Raw genomic sequence first — 26,138 nt, 5'->3', positions numbered from 1 at the left:
AGTCAGCACAGTGTCAAAACTGGCAGCTAAAATTTTGAAAACTGGATAAACAGCTGGGAAGTGGGAGACTCTTTTCTGGTGGAACTGCACCTCGCCATCTGCACTAAAAGCCCTTTAGAAATTAAGACTAAAACCTCTTAAATCACTTAAGAACTTCTGAGAATTGTTGTGTATATCCCTAAGAAATTGCATTTATTTTAATGTTCTAGAACTCTAACACTATTGGAATCTGCATGCACGGGAAGTAGACCAGTGAGTCTTAATTTTTCATTTCAGTTTGCCAAGATCATTTTGGTTGTCTTGAAATGTTTTGGCTTGTTTAGAAAATCTATCCTGAACAAAAAGGATATATTCATAACTAAAAAATAAAGCAAAGAAACACATTTTAATTGAATGCTATTTTTATATTAGCACTTGATTTTTCCATTGTTCTAACTGATATCACAAGACATGTTGTTGTTTTTAATCATTTATAGAATACCCAAAGGATAAGTAGTTCTCAGTCTACACAGCCTCTTGCTACCCCTGTGGTGTCTGTGACAACTCCAAGCTTGCCTCCGCAGGGACTGGTGTATTCGGCCATGCCTACTGCCTACAACACTGGTAAGCATTGTTTTTAATAAGTGGCTTGATTTGTCAGATGTACAAGGCTTTTGTGATTTGTAAGCCCAGAAAATTTGCATTTCTATGACACTTCACTGTATTTTCATATTCCGTTCAAATGAAGGCTTTTATTCATCAAAAATGAGCCTTTAGTTTGTAAAATGTGTAAATGTTGAGACTTTCATCAGGAAGAAGCTTTCAGTCAGGTTGTACACAGCTGAATAGAGACACACAATAAAATGCATTGCTTACAGCACTAGTATTCAAGCTATCCATCTGAGAACCGAAATGCTCCGCATTTAAGCACTAGTTGATACTTCTGAGCATACTGTCCCTTTCATTCTGCTCTGCTCAGTTCCAACACCAGGAGGGAATCAGATTCTGCTGGGGCTTTCAGTTTACAAAAAAGCCCAGATGTACAAAGCCCAGACAGGGCCTTCTCCTCCTTCTCTTTATCGACAGTGAGATGGGGACTCATGGGGAGGTGTCCAGGTTTCAGCTGAGATAGTTAACTGTCTTGCTAGCAGCTGGTATGGTGCTATGTTTTGAGTTCAGTATGTGAAGAATGTTGATAACACTGATGTTTTCAGTTGTTGCTAAGTAATGTTTAGTCTAAAGTCAAGGATTTTTCAGCTTCTCATGCCCAGCCAGCGAGAAAGCTGGAGGGACACAAGAAGTTGGCACAGGACACAGCCAGGGCACCTGACCCAAACTGGCCAACGGTGTATTCCATACCATGGGACGTCCCATCCAGTGTAGGAACTGGGAAGTGGGGGCGGGGGATCGCCACTCGGGGACTAACTGGGTGCTGGTCGGCAGGTGGTGAGCAATTGCACTGCGCATCATTTGTACATTCCAATCCTTTTATTATTGCTGTTGTCATTTTATTAGTGTTATCATTATCATTATTAGTTTCTTGTCTCTGTTCTATTAAACCATTCTTATCTCAACCCGCGGGTTTTGCTTCATTTCCCGATTTTCTCCCCCATCCCACTGGGTGGCGGGGGAGTGAGTGAGCAGCTGCGTGGTGCTTAGTTGCTGGCTGGGGTTAAACCATGACAGGAGGCATTGTCAGCATTTCACCTTTGTGAGTCCCTATTATCTGAAGGACCTTCAAACTACTTTTTATCCAAGATGGGTGTTATGCAAGGAATTTTGTAATGTAACTGATAATTGGCTTGCTGGTTTGGAAAGTAGTTCATGATGTGGTGCTTCCTACTTTGTCTCCATACCAATAGAGGTAATTTTGATGTCAATCTCAAGGTTCTTTATTTGTTAGGGTCCCTGTATGTAATTGGTGAAGGAATTTTTGTAATCATTTCCTTGAAAGGCTGCAGTCTTGGTAGCGTTTGGTTGATTGCCATTGATCTGTGATGCACAGTTTAATTTTCAAGTGTACCTGCAGAGAAACTACATTGCAGATAAGTGTCAATAAATTTTGTAAGTCAGAGTTAAAATAGCTATTGGTTAAAACTAAAAAGGAAAACAAAGGAAATAATTCCCCAGTTCAGTTTTTTAGATGAAGTCTAGTTAAGACATTCAAATGCAAGTGCTATAATTTGTTAAAACAGGAATTTCTGAATGAGGAGCCACTGTGTTGGCAATGTTTAAGTCTTATTTGGTAGGCTTTCAAATTATAAAAAAAAAAAACAAAAAACAAAAAACAAACTTACTTCTCTCTTCTGCAACGATAACTCTTAGGAACAGAGCTACACTGGAGAGCTTCCATTTATAGCTGATCAACTCTGGCTAGACAGAAGGACCCGAGAGTGTTCTTGTCTTCTTTCTATGAATCTGGGAAGATCCACGCCTCCAGCAGAGGAGATTTCCCCAGTAGCATCTTTTCACTCAGCCTGTATAGTCTTTGATGGCTATACACAAGTAGCTGGCAGGCATGAGATGCTCAGGAACCTGGGAGGCAGTGGAGGGCATACTAGGAAGGAATAAATTATTTTTCCTTAAGGAGCCACTGTGTTGGGTTTATGTGGCAAGGTTTTGGTGGCGGTGGGGGGGAAGGGGGATGGGGACACACAAAAGCCACAGGGTTGGCTTCTCTGAGAACAGATCAGGAGCTACCCCAATGTCAGACAGCATGCTACAGCCAGCTTCAAAATGTACCTGCTGCTGCTGCCCAAAGCTGAGCTCGTCAGCAATGCTGGTGGCACCTCTGTGATAATAAATTTAAGAAAGGGTAAAAAACGCTGCACTAGCCTATTATCAGTGACCTAATGTTCTTACTTTTGTGCAAAGGTCAGGACAAATCAAAAAAAACTTCAAGGTTTGTAGAAAATGACCAAAACCTGAGTGATATAGAGATTTTGGAATCTTCTTTGTTTTCTGCAAGGAGGGGCACTGTCAGGAGTCTGTAAGGTTGGAAGATGAAATAGATAGAGCAGCCATCCATTCATAATAATCCCCCCCCCCCCCAAGATGGGATTTTATACATTTTCTCTACTTTTACTAGCTTTGAAAGTCTTCATTACAGTTTTTAGTTTAGACTTGTAGCCATCTTCCATCCAAACAACTCAGGTCTTTCTGTATCTTTCTGTATTAACGTGCTCATTAACTGACATCTACCCTTCGCCGCTTTCTGCATGGGTTTGCCTCCAAGGCACTGCCCCAGGCAGTTACTGTCATGCATGAGGTTTGCATTTTGAGAGGGACCGTTTAGTCATCAGCAACAGTAAATACACTGTGGGAGCACCCAACTAAATTGTTGAAAATTTATGCAAATAATCGCTACCCCGAGGGGGGTTAAAGTCTAAAGATACGAATGAAGGGGAAGATGGGGTTGCAATAACAGTAAAATGAGCAGAGTAAAGAATTGTGCTTGGTGACTTGTTTTGGATTATAAGCTTAAGTATGAATTTGCTGGACATACAGATCTTGGTTTGATTCTTGCCACAAAGATTGTTTATATAGTGCATTTAATGGCTGTTTAAAGTAAACAAGTAGTTCTGGTCCCTGCTCAGAAGACCCACACTGAGTTTTACCTGTCACCTGACAAATCCCTTCATTCTCTCATGCAGTCTGATACTGTTTTAGGAAGCACTGTTGTGCATGTCCATCATCCAGAATAACCTGTAAGCTGATGACCAAAACATCAAAAAGATGAGAGGGGCTGTAGTCAAATCTCAGGAATCAGCAAAGACGATTGAAACTGCTGTCCTATGCAATGGACAAGTGCTGTTACCACGGGATACGGTTTTTAAAAAACAGCCCATTTCCTTTGATAATGCAATGATTTGTGAAAAGCTTTTAGCCTTTAGTGTTTTTCAGACACTTTAAAATTGTTTCTATTAGATTGAGCCTTTCAGGGGATTTGCAAAAAAAGAAATTTGATGTCGAAACCAAATTGTCATCTGGGTATTCTTAGGGTAGTCACCACTTACGTAGCAATTTCAGTTTTGCAGTTCAAGGGCTAAGATAAAATTTAGATACCTAAATTGTTTTTCTGGATTGATAGGGGTTTTTTTCAAGGATGGAGGGGATAGATTCACCTCTTAGATCCTTAATTAAAACGTTGGATATCAGTTTTGCACAAATACACTATTTTATATAACTCATTTTGCTGGAGAAGTATTCTTTCTGCAGATTACTAGAGGAAGGGCCAGAATGAACAGAGTTACTTGTTCTAAAACAGTCTAGGCATTTTTAAAAAACATTCAAAAACCACAGAGATCAGTTAAATAGTAACTTAGACTTGAGCAGAGTGTATCTAGCCATAAATTATATTACTGGCTTTAGGTCAGTTATTTTGCAGAGGTGTGGACTTCAAAGGTATCTTGTTGTTAGGGTCACAGCAGTAATGGTTTCCATCACATAGAAGGCACTCTTCTGTCTGTACGACTCTTGTATCAAGTCACTCATGTATAGAAATTGCTGTCTTGCTTTTTTATTTAGGGAAGTGATAGTGCATCTAACTGTATAGTGGCATTTGTATTCTTTGGAAAAGAATCTCCTCATACCCCTGTCATCAGACACATTCTGTCTAAAGTACCAGAAGTTAATTGTCCATTATCATAAAAGCTATAATTGCAAAGAAAAAAATACATGGAAACTTAATTTCTATAAACATTTTCTTCAGGTTTGCTCTTACAGAAATCCCATTGGCACAGAACAGTACATCCATGTCAAGCGTTTTTTTGCTACACGGGCGGGTTGTCATAGGTCTGGCTGCTCTGAAGTTTGAGTGCATGTCCTAGTCATTGGAGGGCGTGTTTTTTGGTGTGTGGTGTTTGGGGGGTTTTTGGTGGGGTTTTTTTTGGTTGGGTTTTTTTTGTTGTTTTTTTTTGTTTGTTTTTTTAAGTCTTGTAGAAGGGCTTTGGATCCATCAGCTTGGGAAAAATCTTTCTGAATCTGGGCAGAAATACTTGTGAGGGTTTTTCAGGGTTCCAGTAAAAATGTCAACTGAGAAGAAATGAAACCAAAAGAAAAAGGCAGCTTAAGTAGCTTCACCTGCTGGCATGCAGCTGGGATTCCCAAGGTCTTGAGGAAGATTCTTGCAGTGATGCATCTCTGAAGAGCCCAATACCCTGCTGGCACTGGGCTCCTCTTCCTTTGTAGGCTGTTAAAAAGGAAACGTAGAGGTTGTCCACAGCGAGCAAGCTGGTGGATGGGAATGGCGAAATTGTTCAAGAAAGCTTATCTCAAGAGAGATAAATCACAATGGTGTTGTCATTTTAGGACAATTCTAAACAAACAAACCAACAAAACAAAACCCCCAACAAACAAGAAAAAAAAAACCCAAACACAAACTCTACTTAAGCAGAATTTTTTGGTTCATCTGCTGGCAGTATAAAGTAAGTTTGGCTGCTAGCATTTTGTGGCATTCTCAAGAGACTAGAAATTATTTTAAGGAAGCTGTATTACAAAATAATTAAAAGCAGAGAAGTGTTTGCAGCTTTGTTTTAAAACCTGAAAGAAAAGCAGGAGTGATAATGATAAAGTGAAAATGACTTCATGAGAACTGTCTAAGCGCTACAGCCTAGCCAAAACTAACACCCGGCCATTGGCTGTTGATGAGGAATATGTTGTATTTTCTATTATCCTTTTAAGTTGTATTTCTACATAATAGTATGTTTTTGGTCTAAATAAAGAGGGTTCTTTTGTTTATTTGATACAGAGATGACAATTGAATCAGATATGAAGTAATGAGTGAAACTTGTGGGGAGAGAGAGAATGCGATATGTTATAGTAAGACTGCGCAAACGGAGTGGACGGGAGGGGGTCACTAAGGCTCCCAGTTGCAGTGACTTTGCACATACCATCCCTGAGGCATCCAGCCCCAGCCCTGCTCCCACACTTCAAAGTTTTCACGTTTGGACTCCTCAGGGTCACCTGCCTTTATTTGTTTTGGGCAGAAAGCCTTTATATTTGCGTGTGTGTGTGCGTATATCACATTTATTCTCATCTATTTATATGCATGTGTGTGTCCGCACATAGATATATAAATATATATATATATATAAAAAAATATTATAAAGAACTTTCTTTTTTATTTGTTTTTCCCTCTTAGATTACTCCTTGACTAGTGCAGACCTGTCTGCCTTGCAGGGATTTAACTCCCCAGGAATGCTGTCCTTAGGGCAGGTATCTGCCTGGCAACAGCACCATCTCGGTCCAGCAGCCCTCAGCTCTCTTGTGTAAGTACACCTGGTAACGTTACAGTACTGCACCCCGTCGGGAACTTCTGCCACTTCAAGCTGAATAATCCGCACCAGGGAATACTTAGCGCAAGACCATTTTAATTTCTTGTCTGCTGGCGGTGGTGCATTGCCTTTCAAGTTTTTGCTTCTTGGCTGCAAAAGCGTTTGTATTTCGTGTTGTTTGTCCCTTCTGTCAGGTCAGTCCTCAGGCAGACAAGCCGTGTCCCTGCAGGCCCAGCTTCTTGCAAAGGAGTCACCTGAGTCATGAACTTAAATGTTTGGAAACAGAAACTATTTTTCTTTGGTTTTAACCTCTATAAATGCATTCAGACCTTTTAATTAATGCTTTTTTCAACTTTGTTTCTTCACTTCAGTAAGTTGCGTTTATTTACATGCTTGTTTTGGGGGTGTTGAACCACAAGATCACACCATTACACAGGCACGTGAATTGTCACTTTCTTTTCCTTTTTCTTGTTTTCTTATTTCTGCTTTTTGGTTTTCTTTTTCCCAGTACTGGCAGCCAGCTATCTCAGGGTTCAAATTTATCCATTAATACCAACCAAAACATCAACATAAAATCTGAACCAATTTCACCTCCCCGGGACCGTGTAACTCCCTCTGGGTTCCCGCAACAGCAGCCACAACCGCAGCAGCAGCAAGGGCAGCAGCAAGGGCAGCAGCAGCAGCAGCAGCAGCAGTCGCGGCAGGAAATGGGTCGCTCTCCTGTTGACAGTCTCAGCAGCTCCAGCAGCTCCTACGACGGCAGCGATCGGGAAGACCCGAGAAGCGATTTCCATTCACCTGTCGTGCTGGGACGGCCACCGAATTCAGAAGATAGAGAGAGTCCATCGGTAAAACGAATGAGGATGGACACATGGGTGACATAAGCTTGCAGTGTTGCCTCTTCAGTTTTGTTCTCAAAATGAACTGTCCTGACATATCTAAATTTATAAATAAGGACATGAAATAAGTATATTTATATGTATATACATACATGCATATATATATCTTCACATGCATATATATGTGCGAGTGTGTGTAGCATACACAAAATCATCAGGCACTTATGACAAACTTCTTGTATAGCTGCAGATGTCCCATGGTAAAATGTAACAGAACAATCCTGTAGGTATTGATCTAGTCTGGCACTTACCTGGACTTGTTGTTTTAATAATATAACCTGTTTTGCAAAGAAACGTTGTACCCGCATTGTAATCCTACCACACTAGATCGCAGAAACCAAGAGGGCTCGCCTGTAGTAATGTCCCTGTGTGTTTTTATTCAAGCTGTATGGTTACTTGTAGTTAAGAAATAATGCTTTGTAGCAGCAGAGCAGTAGAAAAGCAGGAAGAAGAAAGCAATACTGTACATAAAATGACCTTTATATTACCCAACCTGGCATGGGTCTCTATTGCAGAGGGTGCATGGAGAAGGGCTGATGCTATAAGACATACAAAAAACAAAAACCCTGTTTTGCACGTGCAAAAAAAAAAAATAAATAGTGTATTGGGTCAAAGAAGTGATCTTTTTTAATGAGTGAGAGAGAGACATAGAGAACTCGCATGAAATATTCAGAAAATATTAGCCTAGAAAATAGAACATTAACAAAATAAAATTAATATATTAAGTTATAATTGGAATATGTTTGACAAATTTGTTTTTACGTTCATACCTTTGAAAAATATAGAAACGGATTTTAGCTCATGTATATTTTATATTAAAGAAAACAATACCCTAATGAATTGAAGACTATATATAAAGTTATATACAGTACTTTTGAACACATTCTGCTATGAATTATTTATATAAGCCAAAGCTGTATGTTGTAGCTTTTTTGTAGAGTATAGTTTTATCTTATTTTGACTTTCTAGTTTTTGCTTTCAAAGATGAAAAGGAAAAACTTGCAGGCGGAACCTTGGGGGAAAAATAAGCCATGAACACTTATATGTAAATTTAAATTTGAGCCAAACTCTTTGTGTATATAGCATCCTAAATATATTATCACCTTTGGTGTAAGTACCTATGTATTGTACGTTCACCAGATTAAAAAGTATATTTTTGTGGATTGACGCCAACTTGAAAAAAGGCGAGGTCCTTATTAAGTAGAGTATTCACTGTTTAATATTTACTATTTTGTTAAATATACTGTACTTTCTTTGGATTTTAATTATTATTAATATTATTATCCAGATTTTTCAGAGGGTGTATAAAGGGGTTTTCCCCCTCACTGGTGGTGAATGTGTGCCGTTAAATTGTAATCTCTGTGCTGTATGGTTAAGCTTCATTATACATTTTATATATATGTATATAAATAGCAAAGTGGCAAAAAAAAAAAATCCGGTGTTAAGTTCATCCTGCATAAATATAAAAAATCTGTTACAACACATTTTAAGGCATCATTTTAAAGCTGCCTCTTCTGAGGAGGAAGAAAAAAAAACAGTGGAAAAACTTGACCTAATTTCTCATGATAGGGAAGTAACACATATCAGAGGAGCACAAAAGGTTTTTTAAGTTGGTAAGTGGTTTGGGATAAAGCCCCGGCCACAGAAGTAAATTTGCTGCTTCCTTGAAGCGGAGCGAGGAAGCCAGAGCCCCATTGTCTCTCAAGGCCTAGCTCGGAGGTTTTGTTGTGGACTTGGATGCGGTAGCGTGATCTTATTTGCAGAGCCTGGCTGTGTGGTCAGGGAAGGGCAGGGACAGCAAGGGCAGTGTCCTCTCTCCCGGTCACTCCTCAGCCCTGCTCAGACCAGTCCAGCTTACACCAGCTGGGTTTGGGGGAGCCCATTCCACTTTGGGGCATGTCCTTGCCTTGTTGAAATCGGGTCTCTTTCCAGGTCCTCGCTGTGCATCTCCTCTCCCTGCACCTGCGAAGCTTCTGTATGGGGAACCAAAAACTAAATCTTACTGCTGGGAGTTCTTCTGGGGAGGAAACTATCTGCAGTGCTGTTTTATTATCTGGTCTCCTTTAAAGTTATCCCTGATAGTCATTACATTTTTGCTTGGGCTTTAAATTTGGGGGGTTTTGGCAATTAGAAAAAATCACTTCCTTGATACTGTAACTAAGAAGTGTGAGAAATGGAAATCCAAGGGGGACAGCTCCCTCCTCGGGTGCTTGCTTTAATGTGTGATTGAAGAACAAAGTCTTAGTACCTACAGCTTCCAAATCCTGATCTCTTGTTGTCATGGTAACCTCTAAAAAGCATATATGTTTCCATTCGTTTCAGCCACTTACCTTTGGCAATTACTCTCCGTTTATTGTGGTTAGTTACCGGTTTACTGAAGCATAGAGGGAAATGAGACTCTTTCTAATGGCAACTCTCTTTCCAAAGTGACTGAATTCACTTACCACTTCAGAGAACCTTTTACTGCTCTGAAAAGTTATGTGATTTTTTTCATTATTTATGCACATATATGAACTTTGCTGTACATCTGAGTGGGAGTTCTGCATTCACATTTACTGTCTATTTTCTTGTGTGCCTTATAAGATGGCTTTGCTGACTGTATCTCAATAGTCTTTATTTCTATGCAGGTTTTTAAACAGTACTATTACTGTTTTCTTTAAGAAAAAAGCTACATAAGGGTTAGAGTTTGTATTGAAATTGCACCAATGAATTAAAAAAAAAAAACAACAACTAATAATCAATCTGTTCTTAAGAACTGCTAGCGGGACTGTTCATGTGTTGCCCCAAACCCTCTAACAGACTTGGCAGAACAAGTCTTTCCACAGACCTCCCCTGTCAGGGGGAGAATTTCATGCTGTTGAATAAACGGGAATCCTGATTTTTAATAACAAGTAACTAACTTTGGAACATACTTTTTTAGGAATTGTAAAAATGTTTTATAAAAAAAAAAAAGATGACATAGCACAGGTATTTCAACAGGTAAAAAATACTTTTTTTAATTAACTATACTGAATGAAGTTGCAAGGGGATCCAGTCCTCATCTGAACCCATTCAAGCCTGAATGATTTAAGATTTTTATCTTTGTTGTGACAAATCACCTCTCCATCTTCAAGCTCTCACTATAGTATTTAAAAATACATGTTATCAGGGATTCGTCAGAGAAAAATGCTTTAGCCTTTCCTTTCACTTAAAGGACACTAATGCATCAGAAACTTGCGAATTACTGTGCGCACAAGAAATACATAGTAAATAAGGAACAAAATAACTCCTAACAATTGATCATGGGAAGAATTTAAATTAGAATGTGAAAGAAAGACTTAATAAATGTAAACATTTAAATCTTAGTAGAAACTTTCTTCACTTTGCTGTGCAAGAGAACACTGCTTTGCTATATTTAAAATGGCTTTTTTAAAAGAGATTTATGTATTTGGTAAATGTTTGTAGTCAACAGTTCACAAAGAAGCTGTTCACGGTTTAATGCTGATAAGCCGTTTGGCGGCACAAGCTGGACTTTGTTGCCATCCTTGAGACGAATCTTTTAAGAAAAAAATAAGTTAATCTCAATTTTTTTCCCTGAATGTGTTGTTTTTTCTTCAATATACAATAAATATTCTAGTGAACTTTTTATCAAATGGTTAAGAAAATGCTAGAGGTTGTTGTAAAATATTTGTATCCTGCATTCACTAAAGTAAAGATACTGGCTTTTACTGTGTACTCCAGCCTCTCTCGTGTTTGCAGAGCGAGTCTTCCTGTGTGGCGCACCTTTGCCCCCCTCGCCGGCTACCCGATTCAGTTTTGAAGCATTGGTTTTAACCTGCAGCAATGATTCTTTTAATCAGTATGGATTTTGGGGGGATACATACACCTGTTACTACTTCAACTTATGAACTGATGCCCTGTAAGAACCTTATTACACAATGCTTACAGAAACTTGCAGGAAGACTTGGGTGAATTCTGACTGGTGAACTGAAAGCAAGCCCTTCCTTCCCTCCTCCTTCTCCTGCCATCGCTCCTGTCCCTTGCTGCAGGTGCTGCCCTGAGGCAGGCAGGCAGGGTGCTGCCGGGAAGCTGGTGGGGCAGCTGCAGGCAGAGTGCAGCACTGCCCTGTTCCCCTTGCTGCCCTGGCTGGCTGGCTGCAGTTCTGCATTGTGAAATGAGCGATGAGGAGATGGCAGCACCCCACAAGCTCCCTGCAGCTGGAGGGGGCTCTGTGAAACAAACAGCTTTTGCAAAAGAAAAAACCTGGCAGAGAAAGGTGTTCTGAATTCTTACTTTTTCTAGGGTCAGGTGGAGATGCTGCAAGGCACTTGTCTGTCCAAGGAACGCACTCAGCTGTGCAACACAGCATAGGCTAGTGGTGGAGACAACAAAAAGCATAAGCTGCCTGGAGTGGGTAGTGCCCCTTGTGCTTTTATTTCATTTTTCTTTCTTTGAAAATGTAATAATCCCCCCTCCCCTGAACAAAGAAAGATACATTTTCTTCACAGAAGAAAAATACAAGTTGGGTTTTTTTCAGTATAAGATAGAGTCCTTGTTTACAAAATTAGGTTCCCTCAGGCTTTCCTGAGTACTTTGTTTTAAGGGTTGCAGGAAACACAGGTTATCATTGTAACATCCCAGGGTTCTGCTTGCTTGGTGTGGTGTTCCTCAGGTTGCTGGGAGGCCTCAGTCCTGCCTTCCCCCCCACCCCCTGACGCAGATGCTGTCAGGCTGCTCTTCCTCGGGGAGAAGCAGATCATGCCTGTACACCACAGCTCTTGCCCAGCTTCGCCTTCCCTCATAGAGCTGTAAGCAGCACTAAAGCTTTAAAAAAAACCAACAAACCCACAACAAAAACCAAAGCAGCAACTCATGAGTTCCCCTGCTGTGACACCTTGCCATGGCCGGGTCAGCACCAGTCTGGCCTTGCGAAGGCTGCTGCCCCTGCTCCTGCTCCAGCAGCTCTTGGTGGCAGCCGTGCCCGCTGGTGAAAAGGCTCCGGCCAGGCTGCTGTCCCACCAACAGCTTAATGGAACTGATCCTGGGGCAAGGCAGGAGGGGAAGCCAAACAACAGCTTTTTCCACCCACCCACCAGCCCTGTGCCCCTCACCCTCAGCAATGACTGCAGCTGCCAGCTCAGCAGCAGGAGACCAGCCAAGCCCTGCACAAGTGGCCCAGGAAAGGGCCAGGACCCTTCCTGAAACAGAGCCAGCTGCTTTCAGTGGGCTGCTGCTTACATCATACATCACCTCATCCCAGGCCAGGTTTCATGCAACTGTGCTGCAAAATACCTCAGGGTTTGGTGCTAGGAGAGCATTTACCTCTGCGCACTGTCCCTGAATTTGCTGAATTAAATTTTTGAGGCCAATTCTTCCCTGCAGCAAAGCTCCCCAAAGCCTCATTTCCTGTTCACTTCTACCATGTAGTTTTTACTGATTTGTCCTAAACAGCACCAGCCTAAGGCTTACCTACATCTCAGGACACCACCACCAGCCTCCGAAGTGTCATTGTTTTTTCCTACTCACTCAGAAGCTTTTCCATGCAAATGTCAGCAGTTCACAGAAACGCTTAACAATCAGCAGCTTCACAGTCCCCATCCTACAAAGGATTTACACTTCCTTCCATGACTGTCTAAGGTAACGCAGGGCTTTCCTCCCAGACCTTGCAAATGAAATGGCAATGCTCGTTCACATGAAGACTACACACAAGGACACTCAAGTCCATGACTGAAATGGGGTGTTTGAGGTGCACCATTATGGATTATATTTTTTTTTTTTTTTTTTTTTAGAAAAGTAATACTGGCTAGACCTCCCCCCCAACAAACGAGCCTTTGAGAAGCACGTACTACGTACCACAGGCCTAATGCTACGCTCCCGTCCTCCTCCAATACTCTTTGGCCACCTGCAGTCATGCTGAAGTATTGGCTCTGGACAAGCAGTACCCTGGCAACAGCACAGATTCTGCAATGAGCTCCACCTGTAGAGACACTGGATTTCAAGAGAAGTCTCTGACGGATTTCATCAAGGGGAAGAGAAGAGATCTGGGCTCACCCTTCCCAGCAGTGGGCTTGAAGCATCCTAATAAACACAGCTTAAACATTTGCTCAAAAGGCTAAAAAGCTGAGGTGCTGTCATTGTCCTTGTGCCATGGCATCCCCAGCTTAACATGCTAGACATCATCATTTTAGGGTTAAGTATGCCAAAACCACCATGGTGTGCAAGAGATAAAAAATGACAGTTCAGAGAAATAGAAGAGTCCCCACTTCTACTCTAAGCAAGAAGTGTTTTCTTAAAATGCAAACCCCCAACGTTCCAATCACCACATTAATACTGCACTCTTTATCTCAGCAGCAAAGGATTCACTTCTTAGAGAAGGCATTAAGAAATACCTGAAGCAACCAAGATGAGTAAATGGCTACAAAATACTTTCTCTCAACAGAGTTCATGAGTGTTAAGCCAGCTGCCTGATGATCTATCTTTACAAGCAACAAAGCATCCTCATTTTTCCATAAAAATCGCATCACCTCACTTTCAGTCAAGTTCAGGATTACAATATCAGCTACTTAAAAAAATAAAAATAATCTGTATTGTTATCCCCCTGAACGCACTCGAGTCAGAGTCACTGATGTATGGGCTCCTGCACCGGGAGGAGAGGCTGTATTTGGCTTTCTCTCCCCCTTAGGATTTTTTTTGTACAACTGAGCTTTGTGGCAATTTCCCTTCCAATCCATGTGCTGAAATATTTGAGGTTAGTGTTGTGTTAGATGTATGGGCCACCAGGCCTTGTGCTTTAAAATAGATGATATAAAATACTGGCAGGACAATTCCTATCAGAAGCATAATAAAAACTGCATTCCACCACTGGATTCCACAGTCCGCACCATTACTAGTCTCCTGCTTCCCTGACTCAGGCAGCGGCCTCTCCAGTGCTTCCATGCAATACTCTGCATTTAGCTGGACCTCCACCTGCACCGCATCCTGAATGCTCTTGTCAATCCCCTTGAAGTAGTCACTCAGGTGTCTGCCATCAGCAGAGCTGCTTGCACCATCATCAGGCTCCGGTAAGTCTACAAGCGTCAGGCCAGTCTGGGAGGGCACAGTTGAGAGCAGCCTTAGTTCTCTGCCCTTCTCTGTTAAGAGCCCGTGGGTCTTCACAGGGATCTTGATGGACTTCAGCGCATACAAGTCCTGGTCCTGGATGAAGTTGTTGACACGTTTGATATCTGCAACCTACAGAATCCAAAAGGGACACGAATATTAGTGTAGGACAACCCAGTACTGAAGCAGGAAGTAGCTACAAAACTAGTGTGCAAGCAGTGGTCAGAAAATAAAAGCAAACCCTGGCTACAAGTGGCTTAGTGTTCTGCAGAGACTTCCCAGCTGTTCCAGGGACACTCCAGGTCCTGCATGATAGAAAGTCCCCTATTAAACCAGTCTGTCTATTAAAACTCCTTTAGTGCTCTTGTATCTCTTATATGCTGTATTTTGCTTAGTACTGTTTTTCCTTCCTTTTGCTTTCTTTACCCTTCTCTCACTTACTTTCTAATCCAAGTTACGGCAAGAAGAGTCTTTGTAACAGATCCTTTTAAAAAGTTTTCATACCTTAAACAATGCATGAGTGTTTAAGGTGAGATGACAACATCAGTATGAGCAGGCAAAACCCTCCCTCTGCTCAGAAAGTGATTTCAGAGTGAACAGAGCTCCGTCTTTGGAGCATACCACAGTTGTGAAAGCAAGATCACAGCCTGGAAGGGAGCAGGCGAGCATCTCCCACATAGACAGGGGCATCCTTTGCTCATGTTCCCAAGCACCACCCCTCTTCTGCACAACTACAGCTGTATGCTCATTTCTCCACAGTTGGTAAATGCTCCCGCTGAAAGTATGCTTGAGGCAATAATCTCTGTGCATCCATGACCATATCTGGTGGTTTGTGTGTAGGGTTCCCATCTGTGACTGGTATTCCCACCCAGCTTGGTGATGCAAATAGCAGTAAGAAGAGCAAGAAAGAACAAACCATACATACAGCCTAAGTCACAAGGATAGCCAGTATCAAAGAAAAGACAAAGGCAAGGGAGCATTTCTTCATTTAATGTTAAATAAAGAGAAGACAGCTTCATACAGTGTCGACTCACAACCACCTAATAAGTACATGAACTTCTCAGTTGCCCTAAATCCTCTGTCAAAGAAAACGAACAGAACTGTCAATGTGTGCAAGGAGCTCTCCAAAGCAGCCAAGGAGACATAAAAGAACCTCAAGGGAAAGGCTGGAGGATGCAAACAAAAAAAAGCAGCAAGGCCCCAAACCAAAGAGAAAGGCAACACAAACAGGTTAACCACCCCCGATACATCATACAGAAGAGACACAGTACGAGGACTGCACTTTCAGAGAAAGTTTGATTTGTTCTTTTAGAAATCTAGTAATTTACTGTATGAATGGCATTCACTGCACCCTCACAAGCTTGAAGCTGCCAAAGAAACTGAGGAACTAAAAACAAGAAAGCACTTCCTGAGCAAATGCGCCAGTGCCATCAGCACCAAAATCATTGACAGCTCAGGGCAAAGACCTCCTCTTAAAAGAGAACACACGAATACACTAGAAGGGAGCTCGAACATCTCCTTTGCCATTGCAAAAATGTTCAGGGATACCTGCAGGCTATGCTGCTGCCAGCTGGCTGCCAGGAGCAGGGAGGTACCACCCCCAGCAGCGCAGGAGGTGCCCACGGGAAGGCAGTCCTCCCTTCCCTGCAGGGAGGCCCCACAGGTTGGAGGGCCACGCAGCAGGCCACAGGAGAGAGGAGCGGCAGCGGCTCTGCCTGCGGAGCTGCCTCTCTCCGCGGATCTCCCCTCCTGCCTGTAGAGGCTGTCAGGGCACCACGTGTCAAGCTCATCTACCGTCCAGGCCCTGAAAGGCCAAAAAAGCAGGACTCTGCTGAAAGGCAGAGAGGAGATGAACGCCTGAATCTCACACTTATTCTGCAAAGCTTGAGAAATCTGAAAATGGGAAGCTTAATCTAGATCCTAGTCTGGTGCCCCTGAGGTGAAAGGAATCCTCAGTTGCTGGTTCAGACTCCTCACAGCTTGCCCCAGCGTAACATCAGGACTTAAGCCCTGCAAAATTATGTAGTTATGAAATAACAATCATCTCACCCAAAGCCTCCTAACTGAGGTGATGCTTCAATTTTTAGTTTTGTTCCAATGAAAGCAAATTATTGGGACAGCAAATATCCCCTGCAGTGTCTGCAATCACACACTGCAATGTTGTGCTAAGGCTCTAGAAACAGAAAGTGGAGCAGCACTCACGCAGAAACAACAAACAAAGCTGATGGGAAGCCTGCAAGAGCACTCGGCTGCACAAGCCTTTTAGGCTTATTTTCTGTACTCATTTTTTTTGGCTGCAGCAAGCTCCTCTTGTCCCAGCTAAGAACAATGCCAAAAGCAGGCCAGGACTATAAATGGTCAAGAGTAAAAATGAGAATTTTGAAGTGCTTTGCATTTCTGCCATGTTATCTGTAGCACACACAAAGCTATTTGTTGCACTGTCTTAATACTCCCACCCCAAGCAGGCCCTCATGATTCTAAAACCAATTACAAATTCTCATTGATTTCAAAAAGTTCATCCTGGATTTTTTAAGCACAGTCGCATATATTTGTGGCTACAAATCTTCCTCACTGATGTCCTGGTAGCCTTTCAGGAGCTGCTTAATTATGCAAGTAAAACAAAACCATGAAAATTGATCAGTGCCAGCCTGTAAACAGACAAATACACAAATCTCCAATAATAAGGATTTCTGTACCTCCTCAATTTAATTGGAGCAAGTCAGAAGTGCCCTTTCTGGAAGGCAGGGAAGCAGTGGGACAGTTTTTTTTCCTGTGGGCAGAGAACACTGACTACCTGGTCCCTCCCCACCAGCTTGGTTTCCCCACTGGACAAACCCAGCAGCCTTCAGCAGGGCAGGCAGGGTACATCTACCTGCACCTGCTGGAGCTGAAAGGCTCCAGGAGCAGGGCAGCAGGGGAGGCAGATCAACAGTCATGGCAGGGACAGGACTGAGTCCTCCTGAGTTACAGTACAGGGGGCATGGCAGGTTTTTTCATGCCACAAAGCAGAAGAGTTGCTCAGAATCTTCCTCCTTTGAGTTCACCGAACTGCTGTGATTCTGTGTAAGTGGCAACAACAACGCAATTGCTACTGCTTACAGATGAGCATATAGTCACAACTGCTGCAGCTCTGCAGTTCTCAGGCTCTACCGGTGCCAATCAAGGCCTATTCAAGTCCTACCAGACTCGTTCTTCACATGCATCAGGCTCATCAGCAGAACCTAGAAGGGTTTCTTTTTTGTTTTGTTTTTGTTTCTAAGGGAATGGGAGGGGAGGAATTGTCGCAATTCCTCTAAACCCTCTTGCTTCAGCTGCACCACACAGCTGTTGTGTTGTTAAGCAAGACAGGCTGCAATAGTTTGGCAGCAGTTGAGCCAGTACTGTATCATTATCCTCATCCAGGTCACTGTCCAATTGTTTGCATCATGGAACTTTTTAATCACAGTCTAGCTCACAGATAAAGGAGGCTCTAAAAATACAGCTTTAACTGCTAAACAACGGGGTACATCTAATGTTCAGATCAGGTAATTAAACTTTTCAACAGTTTTTTCTACAAAGCGCTCTTCTTTTGAACAAAGAAAACATATTTTGTAGTATGTTCCAACTCCAGAGAAAATGTACCGTGCACATGCACTCCCTTCTGCCTGCAGATGGCTGAACCGCACACACTTCTGAGTACGACAGCCAACAATCAAAACCTACATGCACAGACAGCACCTGGACTCTGTGACCTGGACTTTGGCATCCCTCCTTCTCCAAGTTGACCCGTGTTAGACTTAGACCTTCCTTGCAATATGTAAGCTTGTAACTTTCAAAAAATAAATGAAAAAAAACCCCCAAAACCCCAAACTAGACTCTATCAGAGTGGCATTTCCTTGTACTGTTCAGTTTGCTTCAAAAACTGTATGCTCCTTGAGAGCAGGGCTCTGACCCTCATTTCTGTACTCAGCTTCCTACTTTTTGCCCTCACTTAAATAACTAAGTACAAATCATGACTGCTACGCTGCACTTAGTCACCCAAATTAAACAGGAAAGCAGGTTACACAGGGTGTGGGGTTGACAACATTTTCCTATGCTGTTAGCTGAAGAACTCTGTTTTGTTTTGTTTTCCACCTTTCTCCACCTGAGTTTTACCCAGATATTGACCATTCATGAAATACACAGGGCAAACACTTTTCAGTGTCAAAACTATTAAACAACAGCATGCCTTCCTGTAATTCTGGATACTAAGGTACATGTAAAATACCTCTAAAGTAATTAAAACCAAACAAACAGAGATAGCTCTTACTTTACAACCATACTGCAGGGCTAGCTTGTTAAGATTATCATCCTCTGTAATCTCTCGTTCCAGAAGTACCACATCTCCAACTCTGTCCCGAGAAGTGCTGCATCGCTGCTGCTCCTTGCCCCTTGGTCGCAATTCTGTAACATTGAGTTCCTCCTCTGATGACTCTTCTGAATCAGATCGGCCATTGGGAAACACATACACCTGCCTACCCGGGTAATTATGGATGGTGACAGGAGCCTGGAAGGATCTTGTCCGGCTCTCATTCAGCCTCATCTTTTATACCAGCACCTGGAACAAAAACCAGACATTTTGAATTTCCTTAATACCAGTATTTATTTCTTAGCATGTAACACTTGGGAGAACGGACAAAAGCGTACCACAGTTGCATACGTGCACACATGCACAAAGCTTTCCTCCTACCCAGATCTTCTCAGGGGCAAATCCAAAAGATACTATTCTAACAGCAATGACAAGAAATATTATAAAGGTTAATGTACAGAAACTTCAACAATGGGTAGATTATTTTCAAACTGGTTTTTTTTGTCTACCTGTGGACAAACCACTACATAATACTACTTTGCTACACATCTTAAATGCAACTTTCTATAATTTCATTAAAAAAGCAGCAGAGTCACTTGATCCAAGTGTCTTTAATTATGGTTTAAAAAAAAAATATCCATGGAACCACATCAGATGTCCTAGCAATACACAATAAAAACTGACCAAAATTATCCTTTATGTTACGTTTCCAGAAGTCCTTAATTCTCTACACTTTAAGAATCCACGTTTTAATTTCATGGAAGTGTGCTTTTTTTTTTAAAAAAAATAAAGATAGCTCAAGCTACACTTAGCTTCAACCTGAATGACAAGGCCATTTTGTTGTATAAAGACAAGAACCTGCCTGAGCACTTTGTTTTAATTATTGCTAGGCCTACAGCGGCAAGTTGCTAGGACGCTACTTTCTTTTTTTCCGCCCCTCCCCCCCCCCCCAAAGAAGTAAGTTTTTTTCCTTCGCGCAGGTAAGAAAACCGCACATTCTCACAGAACTCTATTGACCTTAATATTCTCAATCTACCCATACGGAATCCTTACGGTGAAACCACTACCATTTTATGGCACTTCATTAGCACCGAGCACGGCACCCACAGGCTGCAGGCAGGGTCAGGGCTGCGCCAGCAGAGCTCCACCATCTAACACACCTGCCGACCCGGGTGCCGGCAACCACAGGGAGACAGGGGCCGGCCCCGCCGCGACCCTCCCCGCGGGACGGGCTCTCCGCTCCCGGCACCGCTCCGGGGCCGCCGACGGCGCCTGCAGGCTGCACGGCCAGGCGGCGGCCGGCCCGCCGTCTCCCTCGGGCCCGGGAAGCGGGAGCGGGGGTGGGTGGGTGGGCGCGTCGCTCGCGCCAGCCCCGCGCGAGGGCCTCGCGCCGATCCCCTCAGCGGGGGCCCGATCCCCTCGGCGCCTCAGCGGGCCCCTCTCCCCTCACCGGGGACACAGACGCACAAACCCGACCCCCGCAGGCCCGCCCCTCTCAGCGCCGGAGGGCCCCGGGCCCCTGACCCGCGGCGGGCGGCCGCTGCCCCTCTCCCCGCAGCCCCCGCTCCCCGAGGGGCGGCCGGGCCCTGCCCCGAGCCCCCGGCACTGACCCGCCGCTCGCCGGCCATCGGCCACTCGCACCAACTTAGCCCCGACTCTCGCCCAGCTCTCCTCCCATTGGCTAGCAGCGCCGGAAGGCGGGACCTCAGCGCCACCCGGCCAATGGGCGGCGGGGAAGGCCGGCGCAGCGAGGTTGGTTGAGCGGTCAGCGCTGGAACCTGTTGGCCGGGAGGGCGGTCCCCACTTAAAGGGCCCGCGCCCCTCGCCCCAGTCCGGGCGAGACCCGTGCCCGAGACCCTCGCAAGAGTGGGGAGAGAATATGCATCTGTACAGCCCTACGTAGGGTATCGTTGTGATAATATACATTGTACTGACTATGCACACAGTTATAATAAACTTTCAGTTATTACACGGTCAATACATTGATCATACGCACACATATATCCCATCTACAGCAAACCTGCCCTAATTTTGGCAACGGCGGGGCCCTGCTGGGAGGGTGGCGTGGTCGGTCCAGGCCTTGGACTGCCCTCCCTTGCTCGGCGAGGCTGGCGAGGGCGCGTGGACGCCGTTCCCTTCCAGCCACGCCGCCCCGCGTTTGGCCGCAGCTGCGGCGAAGCCGGTGCTGGCAGAGCGGTTGGTGGGTCTGATGAGGTGTATTCTGCACTGGTATGTTTTCCTTGGCCCATCCTGACTCGTGGCTTATGTTTAAAAAACAAGCTCAGGACAAATCTTTAACAAGTTCCACATGCAAAGCTTTTCTGGGCTGGGGGGGGGAGGAAAGGAGAAATATTTCCTCATAGCTGGTTGCAGGAATTAACCAGGCACCACTCACCCCAAGGGCGAGCATGAAGATCACATGCGAGGGACAGCCTTGGGGCTTTGCTCAGAAGCGTGAAGGGCTGCTGGATGCTCTTTACCCTAAAGGAGATGGACAAACCTACTTTTAAATTAAATTAAAGCTGAGCACAGTTGCTGACTATCCCTTTGCCTTCTCTCATGCAGTCTGGGTGCTGGAGGCAGGGAAGGCAGGAGGGGAGAGTATTTCCTCTCCAGCTCCTGCTACCACTAAGTTAGATGCAACATCAGCTGACAAATGTCACACACTGGAGAGGAAGGAAGGCTCCCCAAGCCTCAATGTTACTTTTTTTAAGGAACGGCCATTGCTTCCTCACCGCTCTTGCTTGCCCACACAGCTTTGTGGGGCTGAGTGATTTCAGGAGGGCTGGAAGGGCGGTGAAGAGTAGCCAGGCAGGACTGCGGCTGAGCCCAGCTCCTCCGAGCAGCGAGCCATCATCCTAGCAGGTATTAGGATTTCCTTCTCTCCATCCCTGGGCCAGCTTGTCTCATGAGCAGATGATTTTGGGGCTCAGCCAGCTTATGTACTCTTCTGACCCAACAGACGATGGATTTAGTGTGCTGGAGAGGGCTCTACAAGCGTGGGGACTAGATGAGACGTGCCAAAATGCCTTCGCTGAGACACCTGTAATCTCTCTGTGACAACTGGGGTTCAAAAGTTACAAGTAATAATCAGGCTTTGTCAAACAAATACAGGTTACTCAGGGTAACCTGCTCAAACCTGGAAAATACAACTGCTAAGGTGATCTGGAAATGCAGGGGAAACAACCAGACTTTGCTGGCAGAGCTAAGTCTGGGTTGGCTTACTTCTCCTTAAGTGTCATTTACTGCTTCTTATTTTTCTAACTTTTAAAATATCACGAAGAATTATTCATTGATCTCATGGAAAGACACCAGGAAATGTAGATGGGAAATTGCTTCATCCTCCAGCTGAAAGATCCTTACAGAATCCTTGTGAGAAGGTGTTTTTCTGTTTTTCTCCCAACTGTTGGGATAAAACAGCTGTTAAGAATATCAAGCAAAAAAGCTTTTAATAGTTGGATTCAAAATCACTTCCCTTCTCGGATTTGTCTACACAAATCATAAACATGGAAGCACAGAAGTACTCAACTGGCGTCAACCGATTGCAAATAATTCAAGCTCATTTGTGCATTTGTACAGGCTGAGCTGGACATTTGCTTGCAGTCCTGTCCTGGAAGAAATGTGTGCAGTGTCCAGAGTACCATGCACAATGTAATGGGTAATCTATTACCGAGATTTAAACATCCCTGCACAGACAAATCTGCAGGTTTCTCTACTGTCTCTGATGCATACTGACCTCTTTTCTGTCTGTCCAGAAAGTCTTCCAGCAGTGCTAATGGAGAAAGAATTAAAGCCTTAGAACAAAACCCACCAATTTAGTGCCTTTCAGGCCTTCATTATCAAGTGGAAAGGACAGAAGAAAGGCCCATTTCAGTTCTTTTTTTGCCTTCATAGGCACTTGAACTGCCAAGTTGCTTCCTGCCTTTTATGGGAAATTCAAACAGCTCAGGATTTTTTTTTTCTAACTGTCTGTGGAAGACTCTGCAGTAGATCATGGAAAGGTCCTTCACCTTTCTTACTTCCAGGAACCTGACATACAACTCTAGTGGTGCCTAAATAGGACCTGGACGGATCTCGGCAAATTCACTTCAGGCAGGACATGGAGAAGCTCCCAGTCCATCTTCTGGTGGTTCCTAGACCTACAGACATTACATGAACATAAAACACCCCAGCACTGCGACAACACTGTTTGCCTGTAGCAGCAGGACCCCAGGTACCTGCTGCTGTTGTGGTCCTGTGAAATGACTCTGCTCTCCCTCACAGCAGTCTGCAATAAATCTATGCTGCAAAAGGATCACAGTCCCTGTGAGAATTTACTACTTTAAATATGTAGCGTTCTTGAGTTATAGGGCGTTACAAGATTCCTTTTATCTTGGCCTAAAATTCAAAAGGCAGATGCGATATGTTTTACCAGGCCTGAGTAGGAAATGACAGGGAATTAGTGACCATTTGCTGAGTGCAGCCCTGCCCCTTCTGCCCTCTGGGACCTTCAAACTATCATATTTTACCTTAAAATATTATAATTGTTCTCACTTCAGCAAGAAATCTGCCTCTAGCAGAGTGGGATAATTTCACTATTAGGTAATTAATCCAGCAAGGATTTATTACACTGAAAAAAGCACCATGACTGGAGGCCTTTCAAAATGTTTTAGATACCTATCTGCTTTTTCCAGGCTTTTTCAGTGTGAGCATCCTCTGCTGATCTTTCCATTTGCAATAGTTGAAATTCAGCCTTGTGTCATTTCCCAGCAGCTTTTGCTGACTCCCTGGCCTTTCCTGAGCCATCTCACTTCACAGCAGAAGAGCCCAACTCTGCACCTCAGAACAGCTTATCCTTCCTGGTTCTCTGAGCTCGACTGCTCCCCACCACATTTTGTGTAAGCCAGGTTTGTTCAAACCAAAGTAGAGAGATGAGGTGGCATGTGAGCAATCCACAGATACATCATTTCAGACCCTCAGCCAAGTGAACTGAGGGATGCGTCTGCTCAGTGGCTTTGTTGCTGCCAATGTTACTGCTTCCCAGCGGCCTTGCCATGCTGAAGCTCAACAGATGCAAACTGTGGTCAGTATGAAGAATATGATAATGCTTAACAAGAAATAACTGTCTGTTTTGTAGGAGTGCTGATGTTGGCTCTGGGCCAATTGCATGGATGATGTCATCATTCCAAATAACTGGAAAAGTTTTGTTGTTAGCAGATGGATTGTGAGAGCTGCAAAGTCACAAACAAGTGAAGTCTGTCTCAGAGCTGAATGGTTCAGTCATTATACGCATTCAACCAACATAAGGGTCATATGTCCCCTGCATTTCAGGAAGAAATCCTCCTACCTCTGACTTATGTCAATGTGGAGGGCAACAGAACTGAGAAAGTCTGCTCATGTTCGCTTAATCCAACGTAGCAATGTGTCCATGATGCTGGGCACCAGCCAGCATTCACATCGATGCAAGCTCCTTCCCAGGGAACATCAGAGTTAATCACTTCATGATAAAGAATCAAAGCTTTAATTAAGGTCTTGGCTGGCTTTCCAAAGAGAGCATAATCTAGAATAGGGCTCTCCTCTTTTGTCCCTGAGATTCCTCTATGCTCTTGCTCATATCCGGAATTGCTGTTCTCTTCATCAGTTTGGTTTTGCCCCTCTTTTTTCAGGCTCACTTCAGAAGTGTCGCAAGTGTCAGACACGTATTCCTTGTGTCTCTCTGCTTCTCTTTAAGCAGCCTTCTAAGCTCTGCAGTAAAATCTATTATTTGGATTTCCGATCACTCAGCGATAGTCTGCTTTCCACCCTTGGGAAACTAATAACGTTCAAATCGCAGAAAGCAGCTCCAGTCTCTCTTGCACTGGTATTCAATTAAGTCGCCTGCCCAGAGATGGGCCATTTCACACATCCATGCACACGTTGCTCATCGGTGCTAACTGATGCTCAGGCTACAGCTGCTCAGGCTGGCATCTGATGGCTTCCAACTGTTCAGGACTAGTTGGAGTAAAAATTGCAATTAATAAATCACCAGGGCCATCATTAATAGTGACTTGATCCATAATTTGGGATTAATAAAAGCAAGACAGAGTGAAATCATTCACCCGTTTCCTTTGCCATCTGGGCTATTAACAATAAAAAAGTAGAATATACAGCCAATAAAAGAGGAAGGAGGGGAGCCTCACAAGTAGCAAACTACCATCCTAACACTATGTACAGCACAAGTTAAAGAAATACTTTTTGAGCATCTGCCTCTTAATATCAACCAATTACTCCTGTTTAGCATATACAGGGAAGGCTCCTATACAGCACTGTGAGGCAGCAGGAATCTGCTGATAGTTCTGATATTGCTGAATTATTAAAAAAAAAAAAAAAGGAAAAAGATAAGTATTCCTTTCCATCTTTATTTCATTGTTTCCTAGTGGGAGACTTGGAAGGCAGCTGTAGCAAACCACACCGGCGTTCAGGACATGGCATTATAGAAATTGTGATGCCTCTATTGCAAATAATTTATAAACGCTGGGCTTTGCGCTAGTTTTGGACTAATGTAGCATAACCAATTTCAGTGAAGTTGTCCCCTGTGCTAAGGCAGAAGTATGAGCCAAACGCAACAAAGTAATACTCTCCCTGGTGTCCGGAGTGACTAGGCTTATGTGGATACTGTATGTACATTTGACTGAATTATATACACAGCAGTAAGTTTAAGAGGTTGATGCAGCAGGCACACAATGTGGGGAAGAAAACCTCAGTTAAATTAAATTAATTATAGGTATATATTTAGTATAGTTAATTGAGCTATGGAGGTTAATCTTGAGTGCAGGTTTGTAGCATCGGGTTACACCTTGCCTCTTTTAATGGTTTCTCCTGTCGGAAGAGCAGGTTCCAAGCTTAGCCATGGGCAACTCCACATAGGAGCGCTACTGCTGTCATTGACTGCCCTGGAAGGGTCTCGGGCTGAAACGTGACACTCTCAGGAACAAGCTGATGGTTTACGTTTGTGGTCGCATCTGGAAAGAAGCACAAAGCCTGTGTCTGTGCTGCTGCGCAGGAGCAGCCCTAGGACCTGGCTGGCAGCAAGCTTCACACCTTATCTGCAGGGGCATCCCTGGCTCGGGGTTGACCCAACCTGCATACAGCCTACACCTTCCTTATTCAAGGGTACACCCAGCAGCAATGTGACACCCAACCCAGCAGCCCCCACCCAGCCCATCCCTCCAAATGGCCGCAGCATGTGGCAGACACTGTGGCCTGTGCCCCTCCCCAGGTAGGACCCTGCTGTTGCCAGCAATGAGAAGAGGGATTCGTCATCCCTCTGAGTCAGGGTGTGAGGTGCTGGGTACCCTGTACCTCTGACTTCTTCCAGGGCAGAAGCACAGCTCTTGCCTCCACCCTCACAAGCTTTTTCTCCTGTTTGTAACATAGCAGGTGTGATAATAAAGACCCAGCTTCATCATTCATCTCCAGCTCAGACATCAAATTACTCCCACCTACGACGACTACATTTGCAACTCTCTCACGTATAATGTGACTCTTAGGAATAAGACTTTTATCTTGGGAACCAGAATGCAGATCTAAACAGCACTGCCGTCTCCTGGAGGAGATAACATG

At 43.9% G+C, this 26,138-nt stretch overlaps 2 protein-coding genes across 16 annotated transcripts in view; one reads left to right on the top strand and one right to left on the bottom strand.

Annotated features, from left to right (window-relative positions):
* The window catches only part of MEF2A (myocyte enhancer factor 2A), a 113,019-nt gene extending 102,152 nt beyond the window's left edge, over nt 1-10,867 (top strand). For all 11 annotated transcript variants that reach the window (XM_075044996.1, XM_075044997.1, XM_075044995.1 and 8 more), the window contains 3 exons: nt 477-603; nt 6,122-6,248; nt 6,763-10,867. In XM_075044996.1, the coding sequence (XP_074901097.1) occupies nt 477-603; nt 6,122-6,248; nt 6,763-7,138 (630 nt within the window). In that variant the 3' untranslated portion in view covers nt 7,139-10,867. The remainder of the gene's footprint in view (nt 1-476; nt 604-6,121; nt 6,249-6,762) is intronic.
* LYSMD4 (LysM domain containing 4) lies at nt 7,055-20,235 on the bottom strand. 5 transcript variants are annotated; one of them, XM_075045011.1, is made up of 5 exons: nt 20,168-20,235; nt 18,519-18,806; nt 14,014-14,362; nt 12,986-13,109; nt 7,055-7,192 (listed from the first exon to the last, which is right to left on the bottom strand). In XM_075045011.1, coding segments are annotated over exons 2-5 (747 nt in total). In that variant the 5' UTR covers nt 18,792-18,806; nt 20,168-20,235; the 3' UTR covers nt 7,055-7,191. The 5 variants fall into 5 exon arrangements, with proteins under 5 accessions (XP_074901112.1, XP_074901107.1, XP_074901109.1 ...); XM_075045006.1 differs by lacking the exon at nt 7,055-7,192 and adding an exon at nt 10,869-11,504; XM_075045008.1 differs by lacking the exons at nt 7,055-7,192; nt 20,168-20,235 and adding exons at nt 10,869-11,504; nt 19,625-20,108.
* Between the last annotated feature and the right edge of the window lie 5,903 nt (nt 20,236-26,138).

This window comes from Buteo buteo, chromosome 13 (assembly GCF_964188355.1).
Source record: "Buteo buteo chromosome 13, bButBut1.hap1.1, whole genome shotgun sequence".
In the NCBI taxonomy this organism is placed as follows: Eukaryota; Metazoa; Chordata; class Aves; order Accipitriformes; family Accipitridae; genus Buteo; species Buteo buteo.
Note: the sequence above shows the minus strand (reverse complement) of the source record. Positions and strands in the feature narration are given on the sequence as shown.

Bases quoted from the DNA above. Each gene is read 5' to 3' on its own strand.
- LYSMD4 (XM_075045006.1), bottom strand. From the start codon at position 18,791: ATGAGGCTGAATGAGAGCCGGACAAGATCCTTCCAGGCTCCTGTCACC. The intron at 14,363-18,518 runs GTAAGAGCTATC...TGGATTCTGTAG, and splicing joins CCCTGCAGTATGGTTGTAAA to GTTGCAGATATCAAACGTGT. The intron at 13,110-14,013 runs GTGCGGACTGTG...GTGTCTCTACAG, and splicing joins GAAGCAGGAGACTAGTAATG to GTGGAGCTCATTGCAGAATC.